General features: G+C 47.3%; 1 protein-coding gene and 1 long non-coding RNA gene across 2 annotated transcripts; both read right to left on the bottom strand.

The window, feature by feature from the left end:
• Nucleotides 1-689: 689 nt before the first annotated feature.
• On the bottom strand, nt 690-2,248 carry LOC135902881 (uncharacterized). Its single transcript, XR_010564636.2, has 2 exons — nt 872-2,248; nt 690-819 (listed from the first exon to the last, which is right to left on the bottom strand). It is a non-coding gene; the product is annotated as an uncharacterized lncRNA (long non-coding RNA).
• Nucleotide 2,249: 1 nt separating this feature from the next.
• aqz (aaquetzalli) lies at nt 2,250-2,624 on the bottom strand. Its single transcript, XM_070523162.1, has one exon. It carries the CDS (start codon nt 2,622-2,624, stop codon nt 2,250-2,252), a length of 375 nt encoding a protein of 124 aa, XP_070379263.1.
• Nucleotides 2,625-14,447: the final 11,823 nt, after the last annotated feature.

Raw genomic sequence — 14,447 nt, 5'->3', positions numbered from 1 at the left:
GGTTTTCAGTGTGTGCAAACGTATACGTAGTACCAATAGTGCATTATTTTATTGTTGTTTTCTGCGCTAAAATAGACGCCACCACGCTTATAAGTGCATCTTTAACCTTAGAGTGCAAGCACAGGGCACCGAGACTGCGACCGCCGCATAGCCAACAGCTAGCAACGACTGCGTGCACACTCGGCAAGCGCACTTGGTGGGGCATGGTTGGGTACGATCTCTATGGTACTATGAATAACGGAGTTCTCTAAATGCGAGCCGGAGGTGTAAACATTTGGTACGATGCCCGACAGTTTTGAAGTTACGTGCACACCTTTTCACCCGTCCCAGGAGGCTGAACGGCAAATCCTATTTTAGCGACACTTGAGGCCCATAATGCTTCGAATACACCAGTGTGCCCTGCTGGGAATATCCTGCCAAAGCCAAAATGTGGCTCCCTTGGCATACAAATTTATGCCACCGCGTTTCTTTCTGTTCCAACGGTTCACGCTGCAGTGCGGTACCTAGCGTTACCTGCTCCATCCATTTGCTTTGGAAACTCGCCTCGGAAGCGACCAGAGTCCGCCAAGAATCACTTGCGATTGAAGCAAGCAAGTTGATTTGGTGAGCGAAATTCTGCCACAAGTTGGTCCTGTTGACCGTCCAGCAGTTTGACAGGTCGATTTAACGCAAATAAACCACGCCTCGGGTAAGCATATCACATTTATTTCCGTCAGCAGCTGCCAATCGCAGGTGGAACGTGAAAGTAGTCTGTCGCCAGGCAATCTTGTGAACTAGCACTGTAAACCAGCCAGTCCTAGCGAGGTGCCGTTCTTTGATCTGGAAAAAAAAGAATGCACTATTCAGTGAACGGGCGTGCAATAAAAGTTACCTCAACTACGCAGAACTTGCGATGGCTTCGCCTTCGGTCCAGGCAGTTAGGCTTCTTGCTTCGGGCACTGTGCTCGAAAGCACTCTTCAGGCCCAGTGCACATTGAGTGCATGAGGGTCAGGAGGAGAATCGCAGCGCAGCTCTGCTTCCGCCGGACACCACTGGCGGGCCCCCGAAGGGGCCCTTGGAAAAGGGGGAAGGGTTATTGGGGGCATGAAAGAGAGAGAGAGAGAAAATTTTCGACCATGAGATGAGCCAAATTCAAATCAGAGTGCAAAATGTAAAAAAAAAACTATATAAAAAAACTTTTTTTTAACCCATTTTGTTTTTGTAGTAGTAGACAATGACTTTTTCAGACAGAGGAAAACACTACGTGGACGAAGAAGACTATACTAAGACGGAAAGAGTTCGAATAGGAACCGGGTGTTTACAAACGACGGAGATGAAGTTACATGAGCATTCACAAAGCTTGTAGCCGGTGGATCTTCCTGGCAGGCGTACGATAGCACGGAACGAGTCTTGGGAGCCAGCTTTTATCACTTGCTGGGTGGCCCCATGTTCTACGCCCTTAACATGCCGCGCTAAAGGGTGGGGCAAATATCATTCTTCGCGCAACAGTGCATTCATGCCAGGGCAGTGCTTAGCACTGGTCTCGCAGAATACTCAAGGCGCTGTCGCGTCCATTTCTGATGTCGAATCCTGAGCGGGAAAAATGGCAAGCGTCACTCTCGCCACATCAAATGTCCTCGCATACTATTAACAGCTCCGTCGGCACCATATGGGTGAACAATGGAATGTGGCTCCACCGACACGACCGGCGATTACAGGGCGTCGAAAGTGTTACGAAGTTGGCAACGTGCTCCAACCGCAAGTGACGTTAACTGGCACGATACGGTGCGTATGAATTTTTATACATGAATGTACACATGACGCGGAATGTCGAACAAATGATCGCCGAGCCAATTTCTTAACATACAACCACCCATACAATTAGCAGCCACACGACTGCTTTTTTTCCGAGCGGCCAGGGGCAAAAAAAAAAAAAATATCACATTCCCCTGGCTGCATGACGCACATGACCAGCGACATCTTAGCATGCACAAAAATAACGCCATCAGACGCAAGTATGGTCATTCTGTAAAAAACTATATCTCTGACTAGACCCATACTTAGTGAATACGACCTGCCAGCAAGATCCACCGACGATTTCGCGCGGAATGTCCGCGCCAGGTACTCCCAAGAACAAGCCACTCAAACAAACAAACAAAAACAAAAGTCTTCGGTGGCAGCGCCCAGGCTCGGTTCAGTGTAAACGCGGTCAGTTCGTCTGCACTCCACGAGAAAAGTCCCGCCGCCGCCGCCGACAGCCGAGTTCATCTCAAGCATTCACTTTGAGGAGTGTTTTCAGCTGGTTGGTCATTTCGAGGCAGACCTCGGGTGAGGCGGCTTGCAAGGCGCCACAAGACATCCAGTGAACTGGCGGTCGTGGCAAAGCGGCCGGGGAAGGTGGCTCGCTGAACTTCGGGCCAGCGTAGTGTCCCAAAGGAGGCGATGACGAAGCGCTCTTACTGAACAATGGAAAGCGGCCAGAGTTTTTGGTTGTCGGCGGTGACGCTGCTTTCAATGTTTTCTTTGGAGGCACTACATTGTTTCGCAGCACAAGGCGTGCGCCGCTGCCAGCTGGCTGGTCACGGCGACGTGGCAAGGGACCGAACGCGACCGGACCGACGGCTTGCCCGACCCTGGTAGCCATGATGAGCCCGTCTAAACAAGATGGCGGCCGAAGTGATTGCGCACACAAACAACGGGATGTGGTCGCCCAGCGAAGTCTCTCAGCACGGTATCGCAGCGCTTCCGTAGCTTGAGAACAGTCAAAAAACAAAATCAAGGGGCGACCCACCTCGGTAAGGGTTGACAAAACAGGAACACACAAGGAGATGGCGGTCAGTTTCGAGGGCTACTTGCTTCACTTCGGAACGCCGAGCCACCACACGAAAACGAGACTGCCCGAACAAAACGGTCAGCAGAAGATGTACCGCACGCACGCATCGATCTCTAAAGAAACTCTCTACCAGCAAGGCGCAGTAAAAGCGCTCACGTCAGCGTGCATTCCATTTTCTCGACGAAGCCCACAGCATCGAAGATGGCGCAGATTGGCAGACGAGTTGTTTGTGCGCGACAGCAGGATGCCAGGGCCAGGGTGCTTGAGCAAGCGCTGCAGAATTACACGTCAGAGGTCACGTGAATGTTAGGTTTGGACCAATGGTAGCACGCCTAAGCACTGCTCTTGTGTGGAGGCTAGTAGAGGCTGAGGGGAATGGAGATGGTGGGGATGTGAAATCGGCCAACAACAGGCGGTGGAAAGAGAGTAGAGGAAAGCAGAGAGTGAAATGCGGCTGCGGCAGACAGGGAGTCAGGCGTACTCCCTCTCGGAAAAAAAAAAAAAAAAAATTGTTCGCTCCTTTGCTCCGTGCGTCGCTTCAGTCGCTTCTCTCTCTGTGATAGGGTCCTATGGGGTCCTTCCCTTCTCTGCCGTACTCTGCAGCCCTCTGCTTTGCCCCAAACACTTCGCTACAGCTTCACGTCTCTGACAAAAAGAAAAAGGAAAAAAAAAGACGGCGTCCGGTGATTCTCGTCACTGCTTAGCTTTGATCTATTCTCTCTCTTTTAAACAATTGCGAACGTAAGTTTTTCTAGACTTGGAAGCACTGTGTTCATACCGCTGTTCGTTTCGCAAGCTCTTAGTTTTTGTTCCGTGCAATACTGACAGGCACGTAGTACGCCAACGATTCACGTTTTAGCGATACTTTTCGGTATCGCTCGTTCGGGTGCCGTTTTCTCGCTACCTTATGTTAATTTAGGGCAGCCATACGCAGGTTTTCAGGCATCCCCTCCACCCCCCTTATTCCGAAGCCTTCCACTAAAAAAATCTTCGGCGCGCGCTCCACTTTTATTCAGATCGTTCTTTTTCACCATTTCTTTTTCTTTTTTCCGTTTTTAGGTGTTTATAAAACCGTTTTAAATATAACAGTCGTGGTGAATGGTACATTGCGAGCCTATCCGACATGGCGAAATGTATGGGCCTGTATACCAGAGGTCTTCGAGAACCGCTTTTGCGCATCATGCGAATCCCTTAGAACGCGTGCGTATTCCGAGTAGTACTTATAGTCTACTAGGCTATGCATGATGACACAAGTTGAAATGCTTTGAAGAATATCTGCTGAATTTATGTCTGATGACTACCCATGAGTATGCGATAGCGTTACGGCGCATTATTGACACTGTTGATAAGTTTACATTTATTGCAATCATATCTAACGACGTTTATTATGATTCTGGTATTCCGTATAGGTGATTCATTGCCCCTGACAGCGAGTAGGGGAGCCGTACGCTAAAGTACAAGTACGACACACTTCTTCAAATTTCAAAATGATTTTTATATGCATATCTCTGGGAATACAAACCTTTATATATCCGGTCCTGGCGGCTATAACTTCTTATTTGGGGTTTAGTTTACATATCGCGAAAGAAGGGTATTCCATATTTTGTGACGCTACCTTAAATTTTATCCGTTAAAACCATAGTGTGAAATAGAAGAGTAAGGTTAATTTTTTTTAGGTTCGTTAGGCAAGGCTGTAGAGGTAGAAACGACCCGTATCACAGCCGCCCTTATGAAAATGGTTATGTCCTTTATGTTTACAGTATGTTTCCTGGAGGTCACACGAGGAAACGTCCTTTGTTTCCAACATGTTGAAATTTTGCCACTGCTTTTATGTTTCCTTCATGTGTCTGTCCTTTGTGAATCCCTCACGTTATCCTACTTTATGTATCCTAGATGTTGAAATTTGGCTACTGCTTTTATGTTTCTTTCATGTGTCCGCCCTTTATGTATGCTTTATGTTGCCCTATTGATAAAATTCTGTATTTTATGTAGACATGCATAGAGGATGAGTTCCCGGTGTCCATATTATTATATTTATGCACATTTTGCCAGTTTTAATGCTTTGCGTCTGTTTTTATTACAAGGTTACTGTTCCCTACATGATGCAGCATACTGTGCATTTCTGTGCTAGAGCACAGAAATTCATACAAAATTGTCATAAAATGACTAACTAATTATCCTTCATAGAATATTTCAGCATGATAACCTCTCATACCTTCCTCACTGCAGTGTTCAGCTGTTCTAGATATTTTTTCCTCACAAATATACGGAGTGATAATTTTTTAACTTTTACGAAATTTTTAAGAATCACCTGTGGCAGGTAGCATAATTCTTGTCGTTGAGCTGGTTTATTCGAAGAGGCGGACATTACTAGCACGATAAATCGGAAAACATACTCGCCTAATTAACCAAAAATCGCTAATAACTTCTTAATTAGTTTACGGCAGATATTGCAATTTACTCATTTTAGCCGGTGAGTTTGCGAGACGTGCCCCCTTGAAATTGATCTCCAGGTAACACCAGTTCAGAGATATATTATTTCCCAAATTGTGACGCGAAATACATGCGCTTCCAGATGCTTTTGTGCTTCAATGCATAGAAGAGCGTGTTAAAAAAACTAAGTGGAACAACAGTGCAATTTTACGACTAGTTTGATGGCGCATATCTCCAAACTGGCGTCATTCTGGAAACTTATTCCAAGTGGATACGCCTTGCAAGCTCAACGGCTACAATTCGCAGATTGCAATATGTGCCGTAAAATATATAATTCAGAAGATAACCAGGGAATCTTTGTTAATTAGTTGAATAGGTGTTTCGAATTCTCGCGCAAGTGATGTCCGCCTCTCTGAATAATCCAGCTCGAGGGCTAGAATTACGTTATCTGCAACACGCTACTAAGTTTTCAAAAATTCCGTAAAACTTAAATACGATCACCCTGTATAAAGTGCGATGTTTGAACGGGAAGATGTCAGGTTGGATAAGTGCTTGAACTTTTAAAAGGAAGTTTTGATTATACTTTGCAAAGGTTTCTCTGAGACTACAAGTAGTTTATTGGACTATCTCTGCATGCTACGTCGATATGCCACGTCTGCTCACAACAGACCTCTGGAATGTGTATGCTTGGATGAGAGCTCACAGGGCACGTGGAAAACAAAATAAAATGCCAAACTTTTTCACTTAGGCAATAAATATGATATAAATAAGAACAGTTTGGCCTGTATGCACGCAGCTAAGAAACGTACACCACTCAAAACATAGTTCATAAACAAAACATCAGGGCAATGCAGAAGCCTTAAACTAATTGCTGTTTGAAACAGACTGCGTTGTTGCTGTATGCCAGTCCAGTCAGATATGAAACTGCTCACAAACTATTTTAAACAGTATTGCAGCAGTTGCTTTAGAGCCAGCAACTGGCCAATAAACCTTTGGCGAATTTACGTGTAGGGTTTTTTTTTTTTTCTTCTGAGCGGTTAAACAGCCTACTCGGGAGAAGGACCGTATCTGCATGTAAATAACGCAACCACAAATACAACGCGTGAGGGGCTAGGATTTGTAAATTGCAATATGAGCCATAAGGTAATTAGTTATAAACGTAATTAGTAGATTTTTTGTTATTTAGTCAATTGTGCATTTCAATTTTTTGTGCAAGTAATGTCCGCCTCTTCGAGTAGACCAGCTCACGAACTAGAATTGTGTTATCTGCCAGAGGCAACCTTTAAAAAGTTTGAAAGTATTCGCTGAAACACCTTGCATATGCACGTACACACATACACGCTCTTGTTAGCTCTCCCATCCCCTCTCTACCACGTGACCAGCTTCCCACACTTCACACAGGTACACTTTCTTTCCCAATTCGACGCGCCTAATAATCAACGCATTAATACAGACTGCATAGCAGTGACGTAGTTGAACACTCGAAAAGTGTGTTCATACTCGAAATATGAATCGACGTGCACTGCTGCTCCAAATGATATATTTCTGCAATGCGCAAAGTGTATATATGTAGGACTGGTAGCCGGAACAGCAATGCATTTCGCGCCACGAGCTCAGAACGTATTCGTTCTGACTGCAAGGTTACTAGGAAAAGGATACGCTCTACGAGCACTGCGAATCCCGGCCACACGTTTCGAAGGGTGGGAAATGCCAGAACGCCCGAGCCTTGGGGTCACGTTAAATAAAGACCCAGCTGGTCAAAAGTAATTCGGAGTTCCCCACTACAGCGTTCTTCATAATTATGTCGTGGTTTTAGCGCGTAAAACCCCACCATTAATTTTTTTTTAATGGTGTAACGCATATACGTTTGCGGAATTGAAGGGAGGAGCATTTTTTTTTCCATACAACAACCATGTCGATTAATTTTATAATGTAGAGTTGCGGCGCTCATGTTTTCAGGATCACTTTTCGTGTTTCTTCATGTCGTGCAAAGCATTCTGATTCCGGCAGGAGCCATGCCACCAGAACTGGTTAGAAAGAGGGAAGAATGATAGCGCCCCACAGCACGTAGTTGTGAAGATCGAAGATCGCTGCAGTACTTGTGTTGGAATTTTGCGTGCTGCGCAATTGGAATATGGCTGCATGTTGCATCGCCAGGCTTCAACTGGGGTGCCTCGATGCGAGCGCCGCCTATGGCGTCGAGGCACCCTAGCTGGACCTGTGTTCGCCACGCCCCGAGGCGTGTATTCCTTGCGCGGTCTGTCTCGATTGCGTGGATGCGCGCAAAATCGCCGCGCGACGCGACGCTTTGCGTGGATTGGCGGGCTTCTCCCATGCTCGGAAAAACGCTTTTACGGGTAGCAAGTATATCGAGCAACAGAAAGCTGTATCTGGAGCTTTTCATGTTGCTCCGCAATTTATTTTTATATATTTACGCCTTTCATCTAATTATAATATTTGAGAAGTTGATTTATTAAGCAAGACTAATTTTGCAATTCGGCGGATGCAAAAAATCATCTGAGTATCTCCAAGCGACGGCAAAAAACATTGCCTTGGTTCTGTCCAGCTACGTGGGATTTGTATATTTTTAAAGTTTGTCTCAAGTTTCGTGCGACACCCGGTATAATATGAGATTTGCGAATTACCAATGCATTCAAATAGCTGCGAAATGCGTCGCTGAGATGATCTTTGTAATTGACAGACCTGATTATCAAGCACACATAATGAATATTTGCAGTCTAATGTAAACAAAATTTTCTAAAGCGTGTAGCTATAAAGGGAGACATAAAATGGCGCTAATATTTTTGCAAGAACTGTGAATTGAAATTTAAATAACGTAGGTGTTTTGGAACACCATTCTATGCTAACGTGAACTAACTCGTCTTCCTAGACTTTTCATGCTTGTCTAATGTCCGTGCAGGTGACGGATAGGCAATGAATCTACCAGCAGGGTGCGGAGGGGTTTTACCTTATATTAATTTGCTAATATCTAATGCTAATACATAATGGATGATGACACCTTAAATTACGCGTTTACCTTCAGCTTCACCGATTAAAGATACAGCACGATTCAAAAGAACACGAATGACTCAGTTTCCGTAGCACGAAAATGCACTTAGTCAACATTATCCTTAAATTTTTCTGGTTCTCGACGTTCGTCATAGAAAAAAATTATCCAGAACGTAACTGGCGGCGTGTTGTTAACACGGCGATGACCATTACCCAAGCTTTATGCAGGTCAAATTACTCCACGTCCGCCCTTGATCTACCTGAAAGCCGCTAATGAAGTATTGATTGGTCCGAAAGCGGAAGCGATTTGTTCAGATTCGTATATACGAGCTCTGTCGCTCAGTTATCTAGGCCTTTGTATACTACACATTGGATATGTCTTATTCACCTACTGTGTTCTAAATCAAAACATAAGATAAATGAATTTACTGCTATGCTAGCGAACGTTCACCAATCGAATCCATGTAGTGATACCGCAGATCCTGCAGCGTTTAAACCCATTCAAATCAGTTTTGTGAAGAATTAAAAAAACACACACACAATTTTTTAGCACAATGTGAAGTCTGTGATGACCACTATGCTGTGAAACACAATCACAAAGGGAATACTATCAATGTGAAGGCAACCGTTGCTTAATCATACTCACAGAGCCTATATCGCGTCGTATGCAACGAGTTTTGTTTCTTTCGTTCTTTCTCCTTTTCCTTTTCCTTTTCTTTTTTTTTTTGTCGCTCACGTGTAGCTCACATGTAGAACTTCGTTCTAGAAGGCCATTTTTGAAGGAATTTTCCTATCTTCGAAGTCGCTAAAATGTCGCCAACTGTTCCTTCAAGCCCACCCGCCGTGGTTGCTTAGTGGCTGTTGGGCTGCTAAGCACGAAGTCGCGGGATCGAATCCCGGCTACGACGGCCGCAATTCGGTGTGGGCGAAAGTACCCGTGTCCTTAGATTTAGGTGCACGTTGAAGAACCCCAGGTGGTCCAGATTTCCGGAGTCCTTCACTACGGCGTGCCTCGTAATCAGATCGTAATTTTGACACGTAAAAGCCCACAATTTAATTTTAATTTTGTTCCTTCAAGCCCCTAAAAAAGGTTACCGGTCGCTAAATGGAAAGCTTTGTCGCTAAACAGACAAGCAAGTCGTTAAAGCTAGCGACAAAATCGCTAAAATGGCAACGCTGATTACGGACCGGTAATTACAAAACGCGAAGCTGATTGTGTTTTCAAGGATGGTTAGGTTAGAGGGTACCAACGAGCACGGGACGATGCAAACGGTGCTAGGTGAAACTTATTTTTGAGTGCCCGGCTCTGCAATGCATGCGTGCAAGACGCGTCCCACGGGCGGCTGGCACCGCGGGAATCCGCGGCCGCGGTGGCTCCTCGCGCGATAGGTGTCTCGGTGTGAACTGGTGCGGCTGGCCGATCTGCTGCAGCGCGTAGCGGCGAGGCCCGACAGACAATCTTGGCTGCCCAAGCAGGGAATACGTAATACATACTTATGCACGTGGGTGCTATTATGAAAGAAAACTTGGCCTTGGTTTTGTTGAATTGGTCAGTGTGCAGCCGACAGTGCTCGCTTTAAAAAGTGTCTGCGTAGGGAAGGGGGGAGAGGGGGCATGGGACCTACTTTGCTCCCCCCCCGCCACTTCTGACAGCTAGTGGGGAGGGGGGAGGGCAAGTGCACTCCCTGCACCCCCGGTAGATGCGCGTACGGTGTTATTTGCCTCAGTATTGACATTCATATGAAATAACTTCGAATACTTGCACTTTTCCATGCGTGTAGAAAAGCTCTTGCGTTCTTTCTTGTCACGGCAAATTTGGTTCTATAATAAACTCTTGCTGCGTGTGTTTTTAAAATAGACGTCTTTAACTATACCGCCCGATTTCTCTTCTCTGTGCCACATCTAAATACGCGTTTACATTCATACGAGAGTATAGTCAAGTGTTCGACGAAAACTCGTCTGGCGAGGAAACATGCTGGTGCCAAAAAAAAACGTGCACTCGCCAAGAATAAAAGAAAAATAAAGAACATGTTCTTTATTTTTCTTTTATTCTTGGCGAGTGCACGTTGTTACGTTTCGCCTACGACGCGCTGTATAGCCGGCGCGGATGCAACGGACGCCGGGGCTTCGTTCAAAGCGGCGGACATTTTGGCCCGTTCAGCGCTGCCGCAACGCCTCCCCGCCAAGCGCGTCCAGGCATGTTTCAATGCCACGTGTCTTCGTGTGTGCGTGTGTGTGTGTGTGCATGTTGGTGCCCACGCTTGTCAAAGCGCGGCAGCCGTGGAGAGGAGCTCCCCAAGTGTGAAGTGAGGAGGTCTGACCGGCGCCGGCCCGGCGGATGCGTCACTTCTTGTCTCAACGTGTCTCTCAGCGCGTCCGTGCCCCGCTGTCACGGGCGCCTCTCGCAAGCCGTTCCTTCTTGCCCTCGACTCCGAGAGTATAAAAGCAGCTGCCCCGGACGCCGAGAGAGGCTCCGATTTCTTCTGTCGAGTAACGTGCTCTCCCGTCTCTCCACTTCGGTCGACCTGACCGGCCGCTCTTTTGCGATGCTAGAATAAACACGTTGTTCTGTTAGCAGTCGACTCATGCTTTGCCAGGACCTTCGGATGCTTCCACTTGTGCCCCAGGCCGCCAGGCCAACGCTACCCTTGGGGCTTGCGACCCAGATTGCAACAGCGTTTTTTTTTTGGCATCATACCAGAGTAGCACCAATGTTTGCGTATAGCGCATCAACGCTCGCGCGAAGATATATACGAATCTTGCTCGTGCCTGATGGCGCCTGCATTTAGTATATAAGCTTCTCACGTGAGTGGAGGAGAGCAAAGGTCGAACGTTTCGCTCCTTCCCTTTGATGCGGTTTTCAAGCTTTCTACATGAATTCCCAGCCTTCAAAAAGCGCGGACACTGCAGCACATGATGTGAAAGCTCTCCTGCCGGAAACTGTGGCAGAATACAAGCAAGAAGTGGGGGCCATGTTGGGGAGTCCTGAACTCCCGCGGGAATGAGGGGTTCCATACCTTGGTGAGCGCGATCACAGCCTTCAAAGGCGATCTCCCTCTTCCCCTTCTCCTTCCCTGCGAAGCCACTCACCGACCCCGACGGGGAATGAGAAAAATCTAAGCAGGAGAGACGCAAGCAACTGCGATCAACGATACCTGTAAGAGCAGCCCGCTACCGAAAGGGCTTCCAATGGGAGCACGTGGGCTTCGTGCACAAACCACGCGGCTGCTTCGCTGGCAGACGTGCTGCAGAAATGGCGCACACATATGATAAGGAAGCAAACAAATGTCAGTGATGCTGACGTCGAGCCAGATGTGGTGACGCCGCCTCAACGACAGCTCGAAATTGCTACAACTACTGACAAATGCCATCACTACAGCACGTACGGAAGCAGCATCCGACATTCTACTCCTTCTCTGGACCTGTTTTGGGTTGGAAGACGCGTGGCACGCGGCTGGACTACGGTGCGCTCTTGGAAGAATGGATCGTCCCGCCAGCTGTGACAGCTCGCACCTCGCTCGAATCGCGGTGGCCCTTCACCCTGGAAGCAGGCATTCAACGGGAGAGTATACTGTCCTTCCCAAAATGGACCCAAGTGTCATCTCTTCTAAGAAATATCCAGCAGATATATTCATTTATTCATCGACTCAAGCTAACCCCACCTGCCGCATCAAGGCGACGTGTCTTCCAAGCGCATTATCCTCGTTCGCACGAATGCAATGCGCGGAATGTAAAGATGATGTTTTGCGCTAATGCCGCATTTATGCATAAGCGCGGCTTAAATTATTCCGCTTATTAAACATATTAAGTGTGAATAGCTTTTTGATTCCGAATCACCATGGATTTCTCTCTGGTCGCCCAACAATCGGCAGCCTCGCGAGTTTCATGACGCAGCTCGCATCCATTTCAGAGGGCGCATATTGATACTGTGTACTACGACCTCAGTTTTTACGCGGTCAACCTCACTGCTTCCGATTAAGCTTACGCACTGTGGTGTTGACACTTCGATTGTCGCTCTTCTGCGGAGCTATCTATAGTTGACATCTCTATGTTTGCATCCATGACCAAACGTCTTCGTTGTACAAGGCCACTAGCGGCGTCCCTCAAGGGTCAGTATATGAAGACCACTAATTTTTTTTTTCAATGACGTTTTTTCTGCTATCTAAAATTTTTTGTTCCTTCAATGTGCCGTCGCCGAGAGTCTTTAAGGAAATCAGTACTATTGATTGTCGTATTATGCAGTTCGACCTGTTGTAGGACTCACTTGCAAAGCTGCAAATATTCCGTTTTCTTATTCTGTGGATTCTGTTATTTTAAATCGCTAAGATACTCTTTGACATTATCTTTTCAATTTCTTTTGCTCACACCAAAAGCATACTGCACACAAGCGTCATTCTTTATCTTCCAGCTTGCTGGTTCGCTCGGTTCTACTGCACGCACATAGGAACGACGGAGAAAGAGCAGGGTGCCACTTAGGCAGTCACTGTGGATACGTTGCTTGATTCTGTCGAAGAGCGACCAAGTCTTGTCTCGGGCATTCTTTCCCTCAATCCTCCTTTTTGCGGGTGCATGCCTGGGAGAGGTTCTTTACAGTGCATACTAGAAGAGCGCACATAATTAGCCCAGCCATAATAATGTTACAATAAAACAAATTGGCAGTAACAATATACGATTATTCATTTCGCTGCGGCCGCTAAAGCACCATCTATAGTTTTGGAGGCTTATAACTTGGAGACTTTTATGGAGGAGAAGACGGCAGGTTTTGATGCCAGCTATACGGAAGAGGGCCGGGTGAAACAGCAGGCTGTTCTGGCTATGTTGTATGCTGACGACATGGTCCTGACGGCAGTATCCAGGTCTGACCTGCAACGGCTCCTGGATATGTGTACCAGACACGGGAGGCAGCTGGGGCTGCGTTTCAGTGCCCAGAAGTGTGCGGTGCTCTGTTGGCCGGAGACCGCGAAGACAGCAAATCGATGCTGACCCATTGCTTCTGCAGGGACAAGCTTCCTGTATAGAACCCCTCATATTGCCACCTGCGTGTCCGCTTTTCCACTCGCCAGGGATACCTGGGAGAGTATGCGATTAAGGTCCGCGAGAAAGCATTGCGGATATACAGTGTGTGTTAGAGCGCGGGCGCTATGAACGTATAGTCAATCTGAGGTAGTGTGTGGACTCTGGAAGGAGGTGTTGGCACCGAGTCTAACGTTTGCCTCGTCGGTGCTGTGTCTCTCTGCAGGAACGCGTGAATACCTGGAAAGGCGACAAAGAGAAGCGGGGAGATAGGCGATGAATACGCACAGGTCTACCCAAATGAAGCGGTGCAGGGGAAGCTTGGGGTGGTCGACCTTTAATACCAAACAGGCAGTGGTGAAGCTGAGCTTTGAGCAGCGCTCGTGGCACACTAGGGTATAACGATGGTACATTGCCTCCAGCGTTGACTGTTGTTTCCGGGGACAACAAGGAAGTGGTCAAGAAGTGTACGGGAATTATCGTCCAAGTACAACACATCCCCTTCTGACTCTGTGTGTGGCTAAATAAGGGCCCTCAACTGGCCGAGAGGAAAACCACCTGTCGGAGTGTAATGGCACCTTTGTACAACGTGCAAAGGCGGCTTAATGGAAAAAAAGTGGCGAAGGCAAAACCCTCTCTGTATTTCTACTGTGTAGGGAAGACGGAAATAAAAAAGAAGCCCACATGCGACAACTCACGGAGCAGCAGACTTTAGGCTGCGGCCAGAGCTGGAGGGCTGCAGACGCGCCAGCTGAATGCATGATACACAAAGGTGATGATGATGATTTATTGGTATCCCGTTTGAAATGGGAATGGTGGCAGTCATCTTGCCTGCTCGATTTAATTACGTATTGGCGGTGAGCTCCACCACTGGAAAAGCTAGCGCCGCCGTCGGCGTGACGTGGCATGAGGGATCACGTGGACACAGCGGCCGCGTCGGCTGCTTCGGAAGCGCCGAAGCGAGCTGAAAACGAAAGTTTAAAGTCGCACCTGTGCCGCTGTTCTGATTAAGTGGTGAGGCTTTCCCGCCTTGGGTGTCTGCCTGACAACATTTGAAAGTACTATAATAGGTAGTAGCTGCCTTTGGAGGCGTGCAGCATGGTAGGCTCGGTGCCGCAGTGCCGGACACACGCAACGGCGCCCGGTGTCAGCACACGTAGCCACAGGGCAAGGAGCTGC

The sequence above is a fragment of the Dermacentor albipictus genome, chromosome 1, assembly GCF_038994185.2.
Source record: "Dermacentor albipictus isolate Rhodes 1998 colony chromosome 1, USDA_Dalb.pri_finalv2, whole genome shotgun sequence".
Taxonomy (NCBI): Eukaryota; Metazoa; Arthropoda; class Arachnida; order Ixodida; family Ixodidae; genus Dermacentor; species Dermacentor albipictus.
This window is presented reverse-complemented; position numbering and strand designations above follow the sequence as displayed.